Source organism: Chanodichthys erythropterus, chromosome 1, assembly GCF_024489055.1.
Source record: "Chanodichthys erythropterus isolate Z2021 chromosome 1, ASM2448905v1, whole genome shotgun sequence".
NCBI classification, from domain to species: domain Eukaryota; kingdom Metazoa; phylum Chordata; class Actinopteri; order Cypriniformes; family Xenocyprididae; genus Chanodichthys; species Chanodichthys erythropterus.
The window spans coordinates 28,294,488-28,318,458 of record NC_090221.1 but is presented as its reverse complement, the minus strand read 5'-3'; the positions used below and the strand labels follow the sequence as shown (position 1 = coordinate 28,318,458).

Here is a 23,971-nt window from a genome sequence, read left to right as displayed (position 1 = left end):
ATTTTAAGCCTGGAACACACCAAGCCGACGCCAACGAACTAGTGGCAACGAAAGCAAACTGTGGGGTTGGCTCACGTTGGCAGCGTCTGGGTCCAAAGTTGCCCTGACACACCAAACCAACGCTCGACACCCAGCTGTCAAGTAGCACATCCGTTCTGCACTTGTGTAAGAAGAAATGCCTTTCCGTACCAGCAGGTGGCAGTAACTGAATCAGGCTGAATCAGCCAATCAGGCGTGCATTTCCTGAAACCATCGTTATTCAACTACGGTCATATGTCCCATTGAACTCTATTGGTAACGACGGAACTTGCGACCTTATTTCGCTTTGGGAAACGCACCACAGAATGATCAGATGGCCCGACTGACCGACAAGCTCCATAAAAAAAAAAAAGAAGACAAGGACCAATTTCAGCCAACGGTGCAGAATACACTGAGAAAACTTAGTCTGTCGATGAACAAAAACGGCCTGATGGTCGACCATCGGCTTGGTGCGTTCCGGGCTATAAACCTCATTCCATATCTTTCTGGACTAAACACATAAACACAAAAATAGAGCAAACTCATGCTACTTATTTCACATGTGAACAGGATGTTTCTTAACCCATTTTTAGGCACTGCATAAATAAATAAATAAATAAATGAAAATGGTAATTGCACTAAATTACTACAAAGTAATGTTACTAAATTCTAAATAAATAAAATAAAATAAACTGAAAAACTATATAACGCCTATAAAGTTTGAAAATCTCTCCCTAAATTACATAATGTACAGAATGTTTATTATTCAAATTTAACCAACACTGATGATACTGTATCATTGCAATATTTGTATTCAAGATTGCAGTTGGTCTTCTTTTAAACTGATTTACATATTGAGTTATGGTAAATGATTTTTTTTTTCTTTTATTACATATTTAGTTGTTTATTTAGCATATTTTGCATATTAATATCATATTACTTTCTATATCTATTGCTATATTTTTATTATTTTACCTAAAATGTTCACACTGCTCTTTGCAATCACTCATATTTCCTCTAGGAAATGCAAATCTAGTTTTTTTTTTTCTTTTCATATTCATTTTTGTATTCTTCCATGGTACTATCCAATATCATTTTCTTCATAAACCCCAAGAAATGAAACCCTAAGCGCTCACTGCAGGGAAGAGCAATTATATAATTCCTGCTATGCCATTTAACATCATTTTCCTAAAACAGTCAAACTGTTTATGCAGTTATTGCGCATGAGTCTTAATCCCAGCTCTGCGTGTTTTAGCTAAAGGTCATGCCTGAGCTGTAATGACCCAGCAGTCTGACGTCTGGTTTTATTGAACCTCTGGACTGAATGCTTTGCGATTGCTTTCATTTCTGCCCATGCACTGGGCTCTCTCTGTCAGACCTGTGTGAGTAATAGGTTCTGCCTGTGGGAGAGCACTGGGTCACTCCGGTCTGTCTTTGCCCATCACGACGGGGGGTGAAAACTTCCCTCAAGGACACCAAATCTCTTTCTGGCTGGCCAAACACAAAGGTGACAGTGCTAGAGGTGGGATCAATGTGCCAGTCGGGGGAGGAATATTACAAAGTAAGCGAGGAATCTTCGGGTATTTACTTCACATTAACTCAGAGCACAACTGTAATCCAGTCCCATAATGCCTCTCAGAAATCAGCCCACCTTCAGCCGTCTATGTTACACACTGGGATTTCAGTAATCTGCTACTGTGAAATATTAAAGTTGTTGAATATTATCATTTAAAGTGCTCATATATTATGCTCATTTACAAGTTCATAATTTGATTTTCATGAAAAAAAAAAAAAAAATTTGTCTAATACTGTTCATTGCTGCAGCAGCTCTTTTTACTCTCTGTCTGTAACATACGACATACTGTGCACTATGCACTTATACTATGCACTATGTACTCAGCTATATGAATTTTATAATGTATTTTGTCATCCAGCATTGGAGTTTAATCGCACTTCTCCTTTTGGCTATGTAAGGAAATCTGTGACAGTCGAGTCCACGAAATGTCAAAAATTCCACACTTTGTTTTTTCTGTTAATTAAGTGCATTGCATGTGAATCTGAAATGCATATTTTCTTGTTGGAATTTTCAGTGTGAACACACTACTTGCTCTATTTATACTACAAAACTCCATAAAATAGTGCATAAGTACACAAATTTGAGTACAACTAGAGTGTATCAATTTTAGTTCCTAAAGCCCATGGCTGCATCAGAAACTGCATACTTCTATACTATACTACTATACTACTTCTATACTACAGGTGCTGGTCATATAATTAGAATATTGTGAAAAAGTTCATTTTTTTACTGTAAATTATTTTTAAAAATGAAACTTTCATATATTCTAGATTCCCTACATGTAAAGTAAAACATTTTTTTATTTTTTTATTTTTATTTTGATGATTAGAGCGTACAGCTCATGAAAGTCCAAAATCCAGTATCTCAAAATATTAGAATATTTACATTTGAGTTTCATTAAATCACCATTCCTACAGTATAAATTCCGGGTATCTCTTGTTCTTTGAAACCACACTAATGGGGAAGACTGCTGACTTGGCAATGGTCCAGGAGACAATCATTGACACCCTCCACAAAGAGAGTAAGTCACAGAAGGTCATTACTGAATGTGGTGGCTGTTTACAGAGTGATGTATCAAAGCATATTAAATGCAAAGTTGACTAGAAGGAAGAAATTGGGTAGGCAAAGGTGCACAAGCAACAGGGATGACCACAAGCTTGAGAATACTGTCAAGTAAAGCCGATTCAGACACTTGGGAGAGCTTCACAATGAATCAAATGAAGCCGGAGTCAGCGCATCAAGAGTCACCACACGCAGACATCTTCAGGAAAAGGACTACCAAGCCACTTCTGAAACAGAAACAACATCAGAAGCATCTTACCTGGGCTAAGGAGAAAAAGAACAGGACAGTGAACAATGGTCAAAAGTCTTCTTTTCAGATAAAAGTAAATTTTGCATTTCATGTTGAAACCATGGTCCCAGAGTCTGAAGGAAGACTGGAGAGGCGCAGAATCCAAGCTGCTTGAAGTCTAGTGGGAAGTTTCTGAAGTCCGTAATGATTTGGGGGTGCGTGACATCTGCTGGTGTTGGTCCATTGTGTTTTATCAAGTGCAAAGTCAATGCAGCCATCTTCCAGGAGATTTTGGATCACCTTATGCTTCCATCTGCTGATAAGCTTTATGGAGATGCTGATTTCCTTTTCCAGCAGGACTTTAGCACCTGCCCACAGTGCAAAAACCACTTCCAAGTGGTTTGCTGACCATGATATTATTGTGTTTTATTGGCCAGCCAACATGCCTGACCCCTGAATCTATGGGATATTTTCAAGAGAAAGATGAGAAACAGTGGATCCAACAATATACAGATGATCTGAAGGCTCAATAGTGCCTCAGCAGTACCACAGGCTGATCACATCCATGCCACTTCACTGATGCTGTAATTTGTGCTAGAGCAAGTCATTTGCTGTAATGTGTGCTGCCGACCAAGTATTGAGTGTACAACTGAACATACTTTAAAGAACTTGAACTTTTCTGTTTTGAAAATCCATTTTTTGATTGATCTTAGGAAATAAATTTTAATATTTAATATTTAGAGATACTGGATTTTGTACTTTCATGAGCTGTACGCTCTAATCGTCAAATGAAAAAAATAAAATAAATAAATAAATAAAAAATTTGAAATGTTTTACTTTACTTGTAGGGAATCTAGAATATATGAAAGTTTCATTTTTAAAAATGAAACTTTTTCATGATATTCTAATTATATGACCAGCACCTGTATAGTAAGCGAATGTAAGTATGTGACAAAAGAAGTATGTTTGAAATCACAGTACTCCTAAAACTGTTAGCAAAAAGTACCCGGATGATCTATTACTTCCTGTGAGATTATGAAGTGTGCATATGATGGACACTTTACTATCCAACCCGATCTCGCGGTTATTCATACGTATTTTACGAGGTGGCTAATTCGTACAAATTTATATGACCTCACTCATATGAATTCATACGTTTTTTGCTAAATCGTACGTATTTTACGAGTTGACAAATTCGTATGAATTACTACGAGTGACCGACCCCAAACCCCGCCCCTAAACCTACCCGTCACTGGGGTTTAGACAAATCGTACGAATTTGTACGAGTGAGGTCGTATGAATTCATACAAATTAGCCACCTCGTAAAATACATACAAATTAGTCGTGAGATAGCGTTGTACTATCCCATGAGGCCACGGGAAAGGATTTGTGAATGGCAGTGAAGTGACTCAACCTACGCTGGTAGGTCACATGAAAATGACAACATGGCGAATGTAATACATTCATACTATACACATTCATACTACATAGAACATTTTTTTTTAGCAATCACAAAGAGAGTATGCGATTTCGGACACAGCCCACCTTTTCAAAACTCTCACTCTGTTTGGTCTACTAGCCAAGTCGTAATTGGTCATGATTGGTCAACCACTTAAAGCATGTGTTGGAGATGTAACGCCTCTTTACCATATTCGTATTTCAGCTCCCAAGGCTTCATGAGCAGCTGTAAACAGTATGATATCTATGGCAACTATGGTGTCGCTATTGGAAGTCCATGCAAATTTTTGCCCTTGCAGTGGAAAAAAAAATTGGCATCTCCTCAACATAGCGAAATCACATGGCCAATTTTTCTTTGAGGATGGGTCAAAGCAGCCAGTAGGCGGGTATTATGCAAATGTGTAGCATGGTGATATAGCAAAGTCATGGAAATAATGGCAAGACTGCAAACAAGCTGTTTCAGGAAGGTGTTTTCTGTTGGAGAGAGTCTCTCCCTTTGGCATGAAATTGGTAACTTTGCAGATCACAAACTATTATATTACACACTAAAGGAAAGGTAAAATAAAAAAAGAATAATAGGTTCCCTAATATCACACATTATTGTAGATGACTTTTAAAGGAATATCCCTGGTTACTTAAAGCTAAAGGACGGGTTCACTCCAAAGGTAAACTCTTGTCATGTGCTAGCTGTAGTGCTCAGCGTCAGGTCTTGGCCTAGACTCTTTGAATGGATTCATGTCATTAGGCCCTGGCTGTTTCCACATCAAGGTTGTAGAGTCGTCCTGCTGGCTTGCAGGCTGTGAAGTTCATCGTGATCTCTGTTCTTCCGCCAGCTCTCGCTCAGGTGTGAGGTGCCTGCAGCAGTATTTGTTTGTGGGACAGGACTGATAACCTTACTGGCTCCAGAAACCTTCAGTGGAGCCAAGAGTCAAGGGCATCAGAAAAGCTACGGCTGCATCATTATATCACAGTCTTTGAGGTTTTTGACAACATTAAAGGTTCACCCAAAAATGAAAAGGGAGCGGGAGTAACCCATATGACTGTCACTGTATTCCATGTATCCTGAATACATGTAAGAGCTTTGTGTTAGATTGAAACTTGTGTCATGCCAGGTTTGACAGAAGCCAAATGGCATCGGTGTGTCTTGTAACTAATCGAAATGCACATAGGTTTAAAAGCTAGAATATTTTTTAACAACTGAAATTTTGTTCTGTTTATAATAATGTTCTGGCATATAAACTACTTTTCTAGTGCTTTTCGTTCTTTTTTGGGCTTGACAGCTCCTAGTCACTGTCTACTGGTGTTGCGTAGAAACATTCTGCACAATATCTTATTTCAGAAGACATGAGAGTTAGTAAATGGTGACAGGAGTTTCATTTTTGGCTGAACAAGTGGTTCTGTCTAGGAAAAGTGCATCTGCTCAAGTTATTGCTTTTTAATATGCAATATTGGCACAGCTCAACACAGATTGAATGAGAGAAACAAACCAGAAACATTTCTATACACCCCCCCCACCCCCTAAAAAACAAAAAAAAACAACAAATTGACATACAAATTCCAAATACTTTACTATATCCTCCTCTTAAAGTTTTTAATGTAAATTATTTGTATGTCTATGTGGACTTTGTAATGTTTTAAGACAAACCATGTGTAAATTCATCAATCAATATCATTGCTGAGTTTTTTTCTTCTTAAAACGGTTTGAAACTGCCCATTTCCTAACGAGGTGCTGTGATTGAGTGGAGGCGGGGACTAATTTGCCTATTCATTGTTCAGCATTTACTAAATGAAGCAAAGGTGTAGTTACATTCATAAGTTTTAAGGGATAAAATAATTGGTAACACTTTATAATAACTGCACACAATGAAACATTAGTTAAGCATTAGTAAATAGTTAATTCATCATTTATAAAGGATTAATAGGCATTAGTAAGCAGTTTATAAATACAGCTATAAATGCTTTGCTCTTGATTTATAAGCATACCTATAATGCGTTTAATAATTGTATTTTCATACTTTATTAATGATCAATTTATCTAAATTAAGTATTACATTATTTACAAACCAGTTATTTAGGAGTTGTCAGTGGTTCATAAGATAATTTAGGGAGTAAATGATTAATAAACTATTTAAACATACATTTATATCTTATTACACATATAGTAATAGTTACTCAGTGTGTTAATAAATGCTTTATTAACACATATTCCTACTGTAATTCATGCTTAATTCAGGTAGTTATAAAACATTTAAAAGTTGTCAGCTAACTATTTTAGTGAGGTCATCTAAAGTGAGGACTATTTGTGCCTTGTAAAGCTTTACAAAGGAGATTTAAAGGCTCCTCAGTTATCTTCTACACTGCTATTCTCTAATGTTTTAAAGTTAGTACTGAGGTACTTTTGACACTGTGAAATATTTTATTATATTATTGTTTATATATATATATATATATATATATATATATATTTATATATATATATATATATATATATATATATATATATATATATATACACTCACCTAAAGGATTATTAGGAACACCTGTTCAATTTCTCATTAATGCAATTATCTTATCAGCCAATCACATGGCAGTTGCTTCAATGCATTTAGGGGTGCGGTCCTGTTCAAGACAATCTCCTGAACTCCAAACTGAATGTCAGAATGGGAAAGAAAGGTGATTTAAGCATTTTGAGCGTGGCATGGTTGTTGGTGCCAGACGGGCCGGTCTGAGTATTTCACAATCTGCTAAGTTACTGGGATTTTCACGCACAACCATTTCTAGGGTTTACAAAGAATGGTGTGAAAAGGAAAAAAAAAAAAAAAACATCCAGTATGCGGCAGTCCTGTGGGCGAAAATGCTTTGTTGATGCTAGAGGTCAGAGGAGAATGGGCCGACTGATTCAAGCTGATAGAAGAGCAACTTTGACTGAAATAACCACTCGTTACAACCGAGGTATGCAGCAAAGCATTTGTGAAGCCACAACACGCACAAGACCCCACCGGGTACCACTCATCTCCACTACAAATAGGAAAAAGAGGCTACAATTTGCACAAGATCACCAAAATTGGACAGTTGAAGACTGGAAAAATGTTGCCTGGTCTGATGAGTCTCGATTTATGTTGAGACATTCAGATGGTAGAGCCAGAATTTGGGCTAAACAGAATGAGAACATGGATCCATCATACCTTGTTACCACTGTGCAGGCTGGTGGTGGTGCTGTAATGGTGTGGGGGATGTTTTCTTGGCACACTTTAGGCCCCTTAGTGCCAATTGGGCATCGTTTAAATGCCACGGCCTACCTGAGCATTGTTTCTGACCATGTCCTTCTCTTTATGACCACTATGTACCCATCATCTGATGGCTACTTCCAGCAGGATAATGCACCATGTCACAAAGCTCGAATCATTTCAAATTGGTTTCTTGAACATGACAATGAGTTCACTGTACTAAAATGGCCCCTACAGTCACCAGATCTCAACCCAATAGAGCATCTTTGGGATGTGGTGGAACGGGAGCTTCATGCCCTGGATGTGCATCCCACCATCCCACAAATCTCCATCAACTGCAAGATGCTATCCTATCAATATGGGCCAACATTTCTAAAGAATGCTTTCAGCACCTTGTTGAATCAATGCCACGTAGAATTAAGGCAGTTCTGAAGGTGAAAGGGGGTCAAACACAGTATTAGTATGGTGTTCCTAATAATCCTTTAGGTGAGTATATATATATATATATATATATATATATATATATATATATATATATATATATATATATATATATATATATATATAATGTTGTATTTTGGCACTCCTGTAATCCAATGTTGGATGTTGGCAATGTTTACACTGTACAGAAATTTATTTTTATATCAGATTGCAAAGGCTTAGTTTCATTTTACTGCATGTTTTCTGGAAATGTACAGGAATTTTTATTTTCTGTGAAACTGCAGAGGTTTATTTTTAATTTTATATTCATTGTAAAGTTTAATTTTTTGCATGAAATACATATTTCTATGTTCTGTCCTTTTAATCTTCTTTATAAAAGCTTTATGAGGCATACATAGTCCTCACTTTAGATGACCTCACTAAAATAGTTAACTGATAACTTCTAAATGTTTTATAACTACCTAAATTAATCATGAATTACAGTAGGAATATGTGATAATAAAGCATTTATTAACACACTGAGTAACTATTACTATTTGTCTAAATAATAAGATGCATAAATGTACATTTAAATAGTTTATTAATCATTTACTTACACTTTATAAATGATCTTATGAACCACTGACAACTCCTGAGTGGTTTGTAAATAATGTAATACATAATTTAGAAATGATAACTTGATCATTAATAAAGTATGAAAATACAATTATTAAACACATTATATGTATGCTTATAAATCAAGAGCAAAGCATTTATAGCTGTATTTATAAACTGCTTACTAATGTCTAATGTTTTATTAATGATGAATTAACTATTTACTAATGCTTAACTAATGTCTCATAGCATGCAGTTATTATGAAGTGTTACCTAATTATTAACTGCAGGGCACTGTCAACCTGCACAAAGCCATGTGATCTTACCTTCAAAATGATTCATGAGGACACATCACTCAGGATCATAAATGGAATTATGTCCTTGAAGTGAACATTGTTTGCATGCTTCACTAAAGGCCACTAAGAAAAGAGGTCTGACGTGAAGGTTACAGTCATCAGTGATGCACAAGAAGTTAGAGTTAAGAAGGGTTTTGCCCAAGTGTATTCCCGTTGGCCAGCATACAGTAGGAAGCCACATCAAAGACTGTCAGTCGCTGCATGTGAAATCATCCATCAATGTTGAGTGTCTTTGTCACTTAAGACAGTGTAAATGGAGAGAGAAGCTCACCTGAGGGACGATATAAGGCCCCTGCGTCCTCTTACATGGATTGTAAACTGTTATTGATTCTCTTCCCTGTAGGTTGTGACACTTGGAAAGAACAGTCGGGGTTACCATTACGTTATTGCCAATCTGGTGAGTTGCAGCACCTCCGTACACTAACTAAAAAATAGAGAAATAATGGAAATTCGTTGGCAAATAAGAATGTTCAAGAAGATGAAAAGATACTTTATTAAACAAGTGCAAAGCATGTATGTATGTTTTTGTGTTGTGGTCATTTTTATACGATCTCTAAAAATGTGGTGAAATCATCAAGTAAAATTGAATTATACATTTTTAAACACACCTTAAATACTTCTCAGGATTATTTTAAAACATTATTTTCAATTTCATTTTCATTTTTTGAAGTAATGATTTTGAATCATGAATATCAGTTTTCTTGGGATTCTACTAATTTGACAACCCTGAAAAAATATTGTCATAAATTATCTGATATTCACTGACTTTAGTGCACACTGGGGGTCTCAGTGGTACACTCTGGGATACTACTTCTTGTTTTATGGTTTTATAATGATAATAATAATAATAATAATAATAATAATAAGCCAAAGCACATTTTTTTCAAGATTTTCAGTGAGATCATACCTGTTTATACTCATGGCCATAATGATTATAAGGAACTCCAGTGATTGGCCATATAACGCTTTTCCATATTTTGAAATATTATGCCTAAAACCAGAAATGAGTTGCTAATCCAGAGATTAGACCACTTACAGTCACTCTATACAGACAAGACCTTCCGTTTCTACAAAATCTATTTTCACATAATGATTGTTATATTGCCATCATGTCACGGATTCTAACTTTTCTCATTCCACAGGGCTTCACCAACATCAGTCTGGACAAGGTGTTTCTCGGCGGAGCAAACATTAGCGGCTTCCAGATAATCAATCCGGAAAACTCAGTTGTACAGCAGTTTCTCCAGAGATGGGATCGTCTAGATGAAAGAGAGTTTCCTGAAGCTAGAAACACACCTCTGAAGGTCTGAAAATACTATTAAAACAACAACAACAACAACAACACAACTGATCTTTGACTTTCTCTTTCTTTGCCTGATTTCTTTTTTTTTTTTTTTTTTCCTCCTTGCAACAGTCGATATATTGACATTCAGTCCAAGGTGCTATTAAAGCTGGGGCTCAATTTACATCTAATTAAACAATGATCATGAGATGAATAGATTTTAAATGCAGTTTAATTAAGGTTTTATTATGGATGGGTGGGTAAGAAATTGCATCAAATTAATGAGTAGACAGAGTTTAAAAACACCTGAATGTTATAAGCAAAAAGTCACCCAAAAAGGGAAGGATTATATTTTCCATAAATAAAATGAAACCTGTTTAAGGGACCACTTTCCAGGGTTGCCAGATTTCACAACAAAACCCGCCCAGTTGTTAATCAAAACTAGCCCAAAACTAGCTCGTTTCATGGGGATCCCCCAGTAAAAATCGCATTCCGGGGGGGGTAAAATCTGTGTTTTTCCCCTCATAAAATTTGCATTCCAGAGGCTAAATATCATGAAAAACAACCCGCGGCAACAGTGTAAAAATATCCCAATTCCATGAGCAAACCGTGGATTTGGCAACACTGATTATTTCCATGAAAATTCGGTACATTTCACTCAAGTGGGTAATTTTATTTTTAATAAATTACTGCATTTGATTTATTCAGTAAAACTTTACTTAAAGCCTTTATATACTGTATAATGCATTAAAAATATTTTTAATGCATTAATTATGCATTGTAATGCACCTTGTAATGCATTGTATGGTCTCATGAATAATTGTAACCACAGTTATAATACATTATAGTCCTTATGTTACCCCTTTATAATGTATAATGCATTAAAACACATAACAAACAACCATTTTCAGATGTAACAAGAAATCTGCAAATATTAACTAAAGTAACTTTAGTTACAATTATTTATCAAATGCTTGAAATGCTTTATGCATTTAAGTAAAGTGTTACCATTTATTCTTAAATATAAATACAGGTTTTGTTAAATTCAGCCAAAAAATAAATAAATAAATAAATACTGTTGAAATGTGCACATGCAGCCACACACACTTTGTTTGTGTGTAAAGCTTTTTCCAAGACAGTATTTTAATGAAGCCATCAGAAGGTGTTTTGAATTGAGAATGTAAATGTCTCTTTTGATGTTACCTTTGTTATATTCCATTTATTTTAGTCGCTAAATTCCTTGCTATAGTCGCTTTGAAGAAATACAAAACAATACAATGCAGCTCACGGCAAATTAGCAGATGCCAGCTTGTTCTCTTTTCTTTGTTGAAATGGGATGTAATTACAGGTTGCACAACAATAGCAGCAAAACCCTGTTGAGTCTCACATAACTAAACATTTTACATATCTCTGTAATTAGAAACCTGGTTAACACTCTTTACATAGCAAGAAACAATGCACAAACTACATCCCTGAAGTGTGTCGTCTTTGGTTGCGTTTGCCAACTATGATTACATGCAGTAATGCATCGCAATTATCCGTCATTATGTACATCAATATATGCGTGTGGACCTGGAAGAGGGCAGCTTATTTTAACCCTCTTCAAAGTGTTTACTTACAGATAATGTGTTTGCTTATTTCAAACTGATCTAACAAATAACTGTGAGGTGCTTAATGGTTTTTGTGTACAGTATACTTCAGCGCTGTCTTATGATGCTATCCTGGTCATTGCGGAGGCGTTCCGGTACCTACGCCGCCAGCGAGTAGACGTGTCCAGGCGAGGCAGTGCAGGCGATTGCTTGGCTAACCCTGCGGTCCCTTGGAGCCAAGGAATTGACATCGAACGAGCTCTCAAAATGGTAAACTTTTCTTTTACTCAGGGAAGATTCTTTGAGTCTTCCAGCTTTTACGAAAATGATTGTTTGTAATCTCTCAATGTGTAATTCTGATCATCAGAGTGAGTACGCTTCATGTCTCTCTATGATTTAGATAACACATTGAAATGTATTCTTAATTGCCGTTGTTATTTTGCTGGTTACTTTATTCCTACAGTTTGGTGGATTTTGGACTGAGTAGGTTTGTTAAAAAAAACTTTAAAATTCAACTATTTTTTGTTAAGTCTTGTTTTTTAGTCAGGCTAGTATAACCTTATAATTCTGACCAAATATTTAAGATTTCTCATTTTATGGAGTCTGTCCACTCTGTTACATGACATTTTTTCATTTAACAGGGTGGATGTTTTAAGCTTATGAAGCCTATTAGGGCAGAACAACATGCTAGCAGAAGATTTATATTTTGCAAGAATTTATATACTATATACTATATATATAATATACATACATGTTATATAAACATGTCTAGTATAAATTTACACAACAGGGTGGACATGTTATGTTTTATACTATTACATAAGTCTTCTAAAGTTGGTTTCCCTCCAAGGAAATTATGTTACTTCTGCAAAGTCATGTGATTTAGGGCAAATGCTTAAGATTTTAAAGGGCAAATAGCACAAATGTAACAGGGTAGACTGGAGTTTGAACAACATAAATTAATTTAATGCTTTTACACACTAAAAAAAAAAAAACACACAAAATATGTCAAAGAGAATATGTAAATTAGTGTATACTAATAATCAAAATTGCTAATGTAGAAATTATATATATATATATATATAGTCCTTTATTTCAACGTGACATTGAGAAAACATAGAGTGCTTCAATTAATATTATTATTCTTAAGTACTAACCATCATGAATTTGTGTTAATAGGGGTACATAAAATCCACCAAACTATGGGAATGACCCTTTTGTTGTTGTTGTTCTTGTTGTTCTTGGCAGGTCCAAGTGCAAGGAATGACTGGCAATATCCAGTTTGACAGCTTTGGTCGTAGATCAAACTACACTATTGATGTATATGAAATGAAAACAGGGGGACCAAGAAAGGTAAGTCAGCATTAAATCTGTCCATTGCTGTGTAAGCTCTGTAAAATCAGTGTAAGAACTCAAATCATGGTCCATTTCAAGACTTATATTCACTTGTATTGCTTTTTTCAAGAGTAATGAGCTTAATCATTTTATGATAAATAGCGTTTATCAGTTTATAGTTGTAAAGGGAAAATGAGCTGCACACTTCGAGGACAAACAGCTGTGTTATCTAGGAAGGGAAAATGATTCATTGCCAAAATTGCCCTCCAGCTACAGATAGTTTTGAGGTTATCTGTATGCTAGTTTACCCCTAAAGTCTGACAAAAAAAAAAAAAAAAAAAAGTTTTGACAGATAAATAGAAATAAAGTCTTTATCATCAGAGAAAATAGATTGATGACTAATCTTGCAATTCGTACTACTAACTAGCAATAGCATGGTGGCACTCATGTTTATTATTATTATAGGGCCCCTACTGTTTGCCTGTAGTGTCTTGCCTTAAGTGATTGCAAAAGAAATTGCTTGGACAAGCCCTTCAATATGTCCTAACTTCCAGTTTCAATAATAAATACATAAAAACAGGAAATAAAACTGTTCATCAAACCACTCCATGGGGTCTTTAAAGGTGCTACAGAGGATGTTTTGTTTTATACATTTTTGCGATATTACTTGAAACTGTCTTTACTGATAAACTGATAAAAGACTATTTATTAGGTTCACTGAAAGGAATAATATTAATATACATCATCTGTGCACGAGGTAGGGCCTTAAAAACATCAGCCAATCATTTACGCGATCATTGTTTACGCAGTTACCTGCGGTGAGTCCGACATAATGAATCCACTAACACGACACAGCGAATGCCAGTGGTAAACAACAAACACTCGTGTTCCAATACTCGTGCATGAGTTTTGGGAGGCGTTCCCTCGAAATGAGCTGTGAAGGAGGGGGGTTGTTGTTCTTACGCATGCGCTCATTTCAAAAACTCACTAACGGTCTTTGGTTTCTCAGTCGTCGAAAACATCCTCTGGAGCACATTTAAGGCCACTAGATACAAAACCAATGACCCGCAGCAGCTTGAATCAGCATAACCAGTATTCATTAGCTTTCCTGTGAGCTAATAGCAACAGCCCTTTATAAAACAGAATTCCGGTTGGCATCGCAGCAACAATCACCATGAATAAGAGTAGTTTAGCCTAAGTTTAGATGGGGTCAGGGTCGGTAAGGAGACGTACATTGACAGTGACTGTCAGAAGTGATGTACAGGACTGTGTTGGACCCCTCTGCAGTGTCACCTCAGTGATGCCCTAGTGGCTAGTGCTATGCTAAAGTTTCTGACACATGCCACTCAACCGTTAAACAACTCAAGCATATAACAAAGAGGATACACACAGTGCACCCTTATAACAGAATGTGCTAAGCATTACAACCTAACCCAGTTGAGTTTTAGGCGAACAGAATTACATCCAAGAGTAGCTTCCAGATTCTGCATCCCTAGAAATTCCACCATAAGCATTTTTTTTCCCATTTAACAAATGTCAGCCAAGAATTTGCCTTTTTTGTTTAACTCCAGGCAATAACAGCAGCAGCACAGAGATCTAATACTTTTTTAATGAACACAATCTTATGAGAGTACACATCCACAACAGCTCCTTAGCTGAACAGAAGGGCTGGGGTGGGGGTTGCTAGTTAGCGTTGGTGCAGTAAAAATATCTGCTGTTTGATAATAACATGAATGTTTTCCCTTTACAGATCGGATACTGGAACGAGTTTGAGCGCTTTGTTAATATAATGGATCAGCAGTTCACCAACGATTCCTCCTCAGTGGAAAACCGAACAATTGTGGTCACTACTATTATGGTACACGCTCCATGACGTTTTAAACGTGTCGCATATTCTGCCCATCAGGGTCATGGTGTTGACTCCTAGATTGATACATTCTGTCCTGGGCGGGTAGAAGTACATTTCTTTTGTGTTGCTTTCCATCCACTCATTACACGTTGAAACAGTCGAATGCGAGGAAAAGTGACGCATGAGTGTTTCAACTGTATCCGTGTGGGTGTCAAAGCATTTTGATTTTCCATATATCAGTGGCCTGTCGTAGCAGTGACATCACAATAACGGCATTAGGTATGATGGTTTTACATTGACATCATCAAAGTAGACATACAATCCATATGTAGGTAAGACTTCAAGACTCCACTCATCAAGTAAATGGTCAATGACACATGAGCTAGGTCAGCAAGCTAATGCTTACTGCAACAAAGAAGGGTTCGATGGTTTGCCTCTGGCAAAGTACAAGCGTATTTGAGCAAGGCCAGGTATGAGGCCTTTGCACAGATTCACTTTACATTGACCGGAGGACTGCTCAGTGCTGACGTATCACTTCATCTCCTGCAGTTAACGACATTAGCTTTAGCATCAGCCTCCAATTGGCAAGGCGAATATACATCTCTGAGGAATTCAAATCAATGCTCACAACATCATCCCATGTAAAACAACAATCGCTTGTAATTGTTTTGTTTCACCAAAAACCAAGGTCAGTCTATCAAATGACTTGAATGTAAGCAATTAAACCAGCAGCTGTCGGTTATTCCATCAGTGGGATTCAGGAGGAAAACAATCGCACAAAGGATGAGGTGAGAGGATACATTCAGCACAGAACAAACAAACCATTGCTAACCCACTGGTACCCTAATTGTCTCTGACTCTAATGGGATGCGTTCTCTCTGCGAGAAGCCATATTGTTTGGTAATAATGATGTGCTTAAAAAAGCAAGCCGCTGCCGCAGTGTCTGAAATGGGGGCGAAAGAGAAGATAAAACCAGCTTGCACAATTTTCTTTGTTCAATCCTGTATGTCGACAAAGTGCTTTTGAGTTTGGATTCGAACGATGGCTTTGTTTTTGCTTTGGTTTTGTTTCCCTACTGAAAAGACCATATATTGTTTTTTTGGATGCTGGTCCCCAGCATGACACACTGGTGTGCTGGTGTAAATAGCTAAACCAGTACGTCCGCCAGCATCACCAGAATGACCATGCTAGTCGACCTGTGCTGGTCCACCAGCTAGAACGAAACAGCAATACCTGGCATAAACCAGCCTGAAATTCATGCTGGTGTAAGCTGGTCTTTTTAGCAGGCCTATGTTCAATGTTCTTTCTGTTGGAATGTTAAAGGCTTCTGGCGCATATAGGTGCAACGTGCTTGATAATGTCTGAACAGAATCAACACTATGATTCCTCTGCAGTCACTGCCATTTACTTCATGAATCGGATTCCTTATCACTTCATACTTTCTTGCCTACCTCACCTGTCACCCTCAACTTATGCCAATGCATCTCAGACCCCTGGGATATTGCACCACGGCCGTGTGTGTGTGTGTGTGTTTGAGTAAGAACGAAGAATTGAACTACTTTTATTCATCTCGAATGCTGCTTCATAGTCTCAGACCTTCTCAGATCTCAAGTGTTTTGATCCCAAGACCAAAATCAAAACTAGACCCCTTAAATCCCAAACCCAGACCAAGACTCAGCCATCTGAGAACCAGGCTGCCAATTGTCAATGAAACAAAACAGAAAAAAAGGTGAATTTCTAATTCTGTGCTACTACCCGTGACCATGTGTTTCAAATTTTCTGTAGCTACAATCTTTAGTTGGCTACAGCGCCAACTAAAGAATGAAACAATTATTACCTATAATAAGTATGCTGGAACTCAGACAGCTTTCTTGAGGCCATACGTCAAATCTCAGATCATAAGACAAGGCATCATTTATGTGATTTCCCAAGATCTCAAGACCAAGAGCACAAGATCCAGAGTTTAACTCTCAGACTCTACGCCAAGTGTAGACAACAATTTCTCTCAGTTGACCTCTTGTAATTGGATCACCTGAGACTGTTAATAATCAGGTGTAAAGAAGGCCTTAGAAGGGGCTGGGCGATTAGCAAAGTGTTGTGACTATGGCCACATGTGGATCAATGTCCCGCAATCCCCTGTCTGCTGCTTCTGTCTTTCCTCTTGTATGTGTTCCAGTTTGGTGGATTATATGTGTGAGAGAATGGGTGGGTATGAATGTACAGTCAGGATGTCCCAGCATGCCTGCATGCCTGTGACTGATAAGCTGTCAGTGGGCTCTGGTGCCTGTGACACCAGACAATGAAAGTAATGAGCAAAGATGGTAATAAATGAGTGTGTGTTTGATTAACAGGAAGCACCATATGTGATGTACAAGAAAAACCACATGCATCTGGAAGGCAATGACAAGTATGAAGGCTACTGTGTCGATTTAGCTTCTGAGATTGCCAAACATGTTGGGATTAAGTACAGACTGTCCATAGTCATGGATGGAAAATATGGCGCCCGTGACCCTGAGACCAAGACTTGGAACGGGATGGTGGGTGAACTAGTCTATGGGGTGAGTAGTGGATTATATATAATAATAGTTCTGTTATAGTTCTCGCAGTGAAATACTAACCTTTCCTTCTGCAGTTGTCTCTTATATACATGAACCTTGCATAAATTATATAAAGAGAAATTGCTGTCAAATAAGGGTTTGGAAGAAGTGAATTGCCTTTATTTCTTCAGTTCATGGTAAAAAGCTTGGGGAAATTGACTGGAAATGTCTGGGTGTCATTTAACTATACCTGCAGCCAGACAGTGCTTGTGGCGATACTGTGTTTTAAACATGCTCCTTCCCGACATGCACTGCTTTGATTCATTTCTATGCTGTTGGATCTCAAAAGCACTTTTCACAGCAAGCCCAGGCAGCCCGCCATTTTTGCATTTGTCAAAGCGCTCCCCTGCTATAAATGGAGGAAAACCCAGCGAAATCACTTCCAATTCCCTGAGCCGACATTCAAGAATGAAGACCATATACAAAATGCATGAGGGTTAGGCTACCTCATCTGTTCAATTTCCTTACCATCAGCCAGAGAGATTGCCTGGTTTTGATGTGCTAACGTTGGAAATTATACTCAAATTATTCTCAAAATGAAAAAAAAAAAAAAAAAAATTGCATGCAGAGATAAAATATACATCACCATCATGGAACCATCAAGCATAATAGTGGCCCCCTTTCAGCTCAGATAGCCAGGACAAACGTTTCTGAGTCACATTTGACCTTTTGACAAATATTTTTGATTTTGCTAGTCTTTCAAAGGTTATCTCACAGAATGGCCTTTCTGACTTTCAATATATAGTCATTAATGCTACGTTTTTTTTTTCTTGATAGCTTGTAGTGTAGCGAATTACTTTTTCAAAAGCATAGCTTGACTGTAGTTTAACTACTTTAGATTATGCATAGCGTGTATCATGGGAAGCTACACTTTCAAAATAACTTCCCCAACACTGATTGATACTATAATCATGTAATCATATTATAATCACATGATCCACTCCTGTCATCTGTTGACTCAAAGTTTTCAGACAGTAACGACAGCTCTGTCTAAACAATGACAGTGAATCCCTCTGTTTTTTATAAGCCCAATGTAGAAACACTACAGCTTTCATGGATTTGTTTTCTGTTAGATAAGAAAATAATGAATAGGACTCCTCTGGGATTCTTCTAAATGAAATCTAAGTGGATTAGTTGACATGGCAGTGTTATTTTATCTCTCTTTTTTTTCTTTCATGTTTTATCAACAGGTCTGCTTTTAATATCAATTGGATTTACCTGGGCACGTTTGTGCAATACATAGATAATTTCAAAGCTAAAAAGATCACATGCAATTATTTATTGTGCAGAAAGTTTTAAGGCATATTTCTTCCTCACTGATAAATCACTTCTGGTAGACTCTTAATTAGCTATTTATATGCAAATGATTATATGATTTATTGAGACAGTACACCGGAGTTCCATTCACTACAACCACAAGATAAAAGGATATTAATATTTGTAGAGGCTTTTATAACCAGCGTTCACCTGCAGAGTTTCTGTGACCTTATACTTCCTGATTGCATAACTAATGTCCTCCTGGCTGGGAACACATGTGAGATAAAATCTTTCACTGCCTTTTTATTATACGCTCATGCTAGAGTGCCTCTGAGGATTATGGGAAGTGGGAAGCGACTGTGCCTCATATCTGCAGCTCCCACAGCAACATTATGTGAAGCATGAGAAGGGAAGCGTTCAAAAAAGATTTTCCAACAAAGTCTCCTGCTTGTTCCGATTACGCTCTGTTTGTCGCCTGATACAGCAGTGTAGGGGTCATAGAAATTAGCAAGACTCTTGCTATCTAGTCAAGTGAACACTCAGCTGTCACTTCTGCGCTACACGGTCAAAAGCCTTTTCTGTTATGCCTTGCATGTGGTTCTCTGAGGCAGTCAAAGTCCTGTCTCTGTGAATGTCTTTTTCCTGGTGTCCTTCTGCACACCAAGGTCTGAGAAAACAAAAAATGTTCCCCTTTTTAGCTCTAGATGTAATACTCTGTGGCAAATTGATGTGATTGATTCATCCAAACGTTCGTAGAAAGTTTCAGGTTCAACACAGCTTGGACAACCTACAGAAAATAATTTAGCCTGTCCGCTCCCTGTTTGTAAAAACAAAAATGATGTTTATACAGCAATGCATTAATCACTGTTTTGAAAGTAGTGCTGTAACAACTCCTTATGGCCTTGTCTCTGCAAATTATATCCAATCTTTACAAAAATCGTGTAATGATTATATAAACACAGAAACCTTGGAATGATACATGCAAAGGTACACAAAGCAAACTCCACCAACAGAAATAGCGTTGGTAATGCATAACCAGACAGCTTTGAATTTACATGATTTAATCATGTAAATCAATTTCACTCAAATCAAATTTCAATATTTTTCCTCTCAGTTTAGTTCAATAATAAACCTTTTTCAGAAAACATAATTTGTTCATGTAATGGAATATTAATCTAAAATTAATTGTGAATATAAATTTTATATATATAAAATTTTTAAGTAGCCTTAAATTAATTTTATATGCACCAACATATTTTTTTCACATTTTTGAGTCTCATAATGTTATTACAGTTTAACCACTTAAAAGCTACTAGCTAACACACAACAGCATGCTAAATGCTAAATAGTAATTACTTGTCGAGTAAAGCAACAAATAACATAATTTTGTTGCACCTGCTCTCAACCGAAGCAAAAGCATAATGGTAAAATATGGTAAAAATATATACTATTAAATGATTATATATACTACTATACTATCATATTAAACGGTTATATATCTTGCCATTAGTCTCATCTTGCTCAAAAACCCAGTTTCAGTTAATGCCAAAAAATATTAATGTAGTCCCCCCAATGGATAAATGGATAATAATTAATTAATGGATAATTGTTTTACATTAGCATATTTTTTTAAATAATTAAAAAGGGAAACCAGATCTTGTTTTATTTCAGGTCATTTTACCTCAAAAAGGATGATCTAGACAACTTTACAGCTCAGATAATGCACTCTGGTATTCCTCACTTCCCAAAACAGATCCTCAGCACCCAAAACAGATCAAAGCCTTTTTGGCTGCGTTTTGATCTGAAGATTCTCTCTCAGAAGTTGTATAATAGCACCTGTTACCATATAACAGTGAAAACACAGAAAGCCAGAAAATTCTGTCAATGGCGGAGAAAGAGTTAAGATCCCTTGCAATATACAGCGAATTAATTATAAGTATACAGCGAATTATAAGTGATTTTGCAACCACACCTGCCAAACCTTCCTTCTGAGAAATGAATACCTTGCTAACATCTGTAAATTAACAGTACTATTGCATTGCATGTTTTTTGCACTGGTGCATGTTCTGCACTAACACATTTTGTTCATGTCCCCATTTCCAGAGAGCAGATATAGCTGTCGCACCGTTAACAATCACGCTTGTGCGAGAGGAAGTCATTGACTTTTCTAAGCCCTTCATGAGTTTGGGCATCTCCATTATGATCAAGAAACCTCAGAAGTCCAAGCCGGGTGTGTTCTCTTTCCTGGACCCTCTGGCATATGAGATCTGGATGTGTATCGTTTTTGCCTACATCGGCGTCAGTGTGGTGCTGTTCCTCGTGAGCCGCTTCAGCCCCTACGAGTGGCACCTGGATGAGACTGATGAAGCCAAAGACCCCCAGACCCCTCCAGACCCGCCTAATGACTTTGGGATTTTTAACAGCCTGTGGTTCTCTCTTGGGGCCTTCATGCAGCAGGGCTGTGATATCTCACCAAGGTTGGTGCCTCATCCTGACACTTTATTGTCATAAAAAAAGGTTTCCACCCTGCCAATATTTCACGGTGGAGCCAAATTTGGCACAATATGGGCTTGAGGAATGGGCCCAACATGGGTTAGTCTATGGGTTCCATGTCGGTATTATCTGAATTAGCCCCAGTATGGGCCATAAATTAGTTTGTCCCAGTATGGGTTAATTCAAATAGGGCTGACATGAAACCCATTGACAAACCCATATCATGTCTACATTGGACCCATCATGAAATGTAGGCTGGGATGAGGGTTCAATGAACATGTCTTGAAGGGTCATCAGAGTAGATTTAACTGAAAAAAACATCCCAGATTTTCAATATGGCCTCAGACCAGACAGGAAATCTGGGATTTTTTTATTCATCAATCACAAAAGATTATGAGAATTCATCAGTCAAAATATGTGATAACTCATACACATATTATGGTGATTCTGTAACATTGTCATTCAGTACCATGGTATACTGTATATCAATGATACAAGCGTCACGGTACGTTTCTGTAAGGGACGTTTCCAACAAAGCACATTAAATACATTACAGCTCTAATTTTGAGGCTAATTCCAGTATTTCACGTTTGAAAGATTATGCCGACACAGCTCTAGTTTTAATTTGCTCTTTTGTAAAGGATTAGCTGAGCAACATATTCTCATTTGGCTCTTTCTATGAATTTCTCATTTACCTGATTCATTTATTGTTTGAGAAGTCCTACTGCAGCACTTTGTAGGCATCTGTGACGGAGATGTATGATTATTCACATTGTTCCGCCATTTAACAGCAGGAAGTTGATTAATAATGACGCCATTGTGCAGCTTGCTGTCATAGATCATTTTTCAGAATCCCTTATATTCCCCACTGCCGGCTGTCAATTGTGCATGCAATAAAAAAGCACAAAAAAAGATTAATACATTTCTCAATATCAGATATAAGACATTCAAAATATCTCAATAAATAACACAGAGAAGGGTTATTTGCTGCGACATAAGATGGCACATTGATTGATTGAAATTTAAATGTTGTTACATTTTAACTTTAATTTCATATTAATGCAATTACATCTAATACTACACTATCATAGTTCTAAAACTACACAAATGTTTAATTTTTGCACTAGACTGATAGATTTTTGAATTATTTTAAATTGAATAGATTTTAAATTAATTAATCATTTCAATTTTCTTTTCCTGTCAGCGCAATAATGCCTGCGGCTTTTAGCATTTGGCCCTGATCTGTAACACTAGTTATGTGGAACACTATACAGCATTGATTGGTTATTACATCTTAAATGACTGTATCGCTGCAGACTAGTTTTCAAATGGCTCTTCAGTGTTATTAAAAGTCATATTAGTCTAAAATTCAATAATTTTATACAAACCCGATTCCAAAAAAGTTGGGACACTGTACAAATTGTGAATAAAAAAGGAATGCAATAATTTACGAATCTCATAAACTTATATTTTATTCACAATAGAATATAGATAACATATCAAATGTTGAAAGTGAGACATTTTGAAATGTCATGCCAAATATTGGCTCATTTTGGATTTCATGAGAGCTACACAATCCAAAAAAGTTGGGACAGGTAGCAACAAGAGGCCGGAAAAGTTAAATGTACATATATGGAACAGCTGGAGGACCAATTTGCAACTTATTAGGTCAATTGGCAACACGATTGGGTATAAAAAGAGCCTCTCAGAGTGGCAGTGTCTCTCAGAAGTCAAGATGGGCAGAGGATCACCAATTCCCCCAATGCTGCAGCGAAAAATAGTGGAGCAATATTGGAAAGGAGTTTCTCAGAGAAAAATTGCAAAGAGTTTGAAGTTATCATCATCTACAGTGCATAATATCATCCAAAGATTCAGAGAATCTGGAACAATCTCTGTGCGTAAGGGTCAAGGCCGGAAAACCATACTGGATGCCCGTGATCTTCGGGCCCTTAGACGGCACTGCATCACATACAGGAATGCTACTGTGATGGAAATCACAACATGGGCTCAGGAATACTTCCAGAAAATTCGCTGTTGCCGGCTAAAACGCTATAGGTCAAAAAAGTATCTAAACATGATCCAGAAGGGCAGGCGTTTTCTCTGGGCCGAGGCTCATTTAAAATGGACTGTGGCAAAGTGGAAAACTGTTCTGTGGTCAGACGAATCAAAATTTGAAGTTCTTTTTGGAAAACTGGGATGCCATGTCATCCGGACTAAAGAGGACAAGGACAACCCAAGTTGTTATCAGCGCTCAGTTCAGAAGCCTGCATCTCTGATGGTATGGGGTTGCATGAGTGCGTGTGGCATGGACAGCTTACACATCTGGAAAGGCACCATCAATGCTGAAAGGTATATCCAAGTTCTATAACAACATATGGTCCCACAGGGAAGACTTTGCATTTTCCAACATGACAATGCCAGTCCACATACTGCATCAATTACAACATCATGGCTGTGTAGAAGGAGGATCCGAGTACTGAAATGGCCAGCCTGCAGTCCAGATCTTTCACCCATAGAAAACATTTGGCGTTTTTATTCACAATTTGTACAGTGTCCCAACTTTTTTGGAATCGGGTTTGTGATTAAGTCCATAAGAGTTTCTACTTAT

At 37.1% G+C, this 23,971-nt stretch overlaps 1 protein-coding gene across 2 annotated transcripts in view; it reads left to right on the top strand.

Moving 5' to 3' along the window:
• Nucleotides 1-23,971, top strand: part of gria3b (glutamate receptor, ionotropic, AMPA 3b) — a 143,878-nt gene that overhangs the window by 98,286 nt on the left and 21,621 nt on the right. For both annotated transcript variants that reach the window (XM_067390329.1, XM_067389468.1), the window contains exons 5-11: nucleotides 9,305-9,358; nucleotides 10,104-10,265; nucleotides 11,935-12,102; nucleotides 13,081-13,185; nucleotides 14,918-15,025; nucleotides 17,368-17,574; nucleotides 20,974-21,347. In XM_067390329.1, coding sequence (XP_067246430.1) covers nucleotides 9,305-9,358; nucleotides 10,104-10,265; nucleotides 11,935-12,102; nucleotides 13,081-13,185; nucleotides 14,918-15,025; nucleotides 17,368-17,574; nucleotides 20,974-21,347 — 1,178 coding nt within the window. The remainder of the gene's footprint in view (nucleotides 1-9,304; nucleotides 9,359-10,103; nucleotides 10,266-11,934; nucleotides 12,103-13,080; nucleotides 13,186-14,917; nucleotides 15,026-17,367; nucleotides 17,575-20,973; nucleotides 21,348-23,971) is intronic.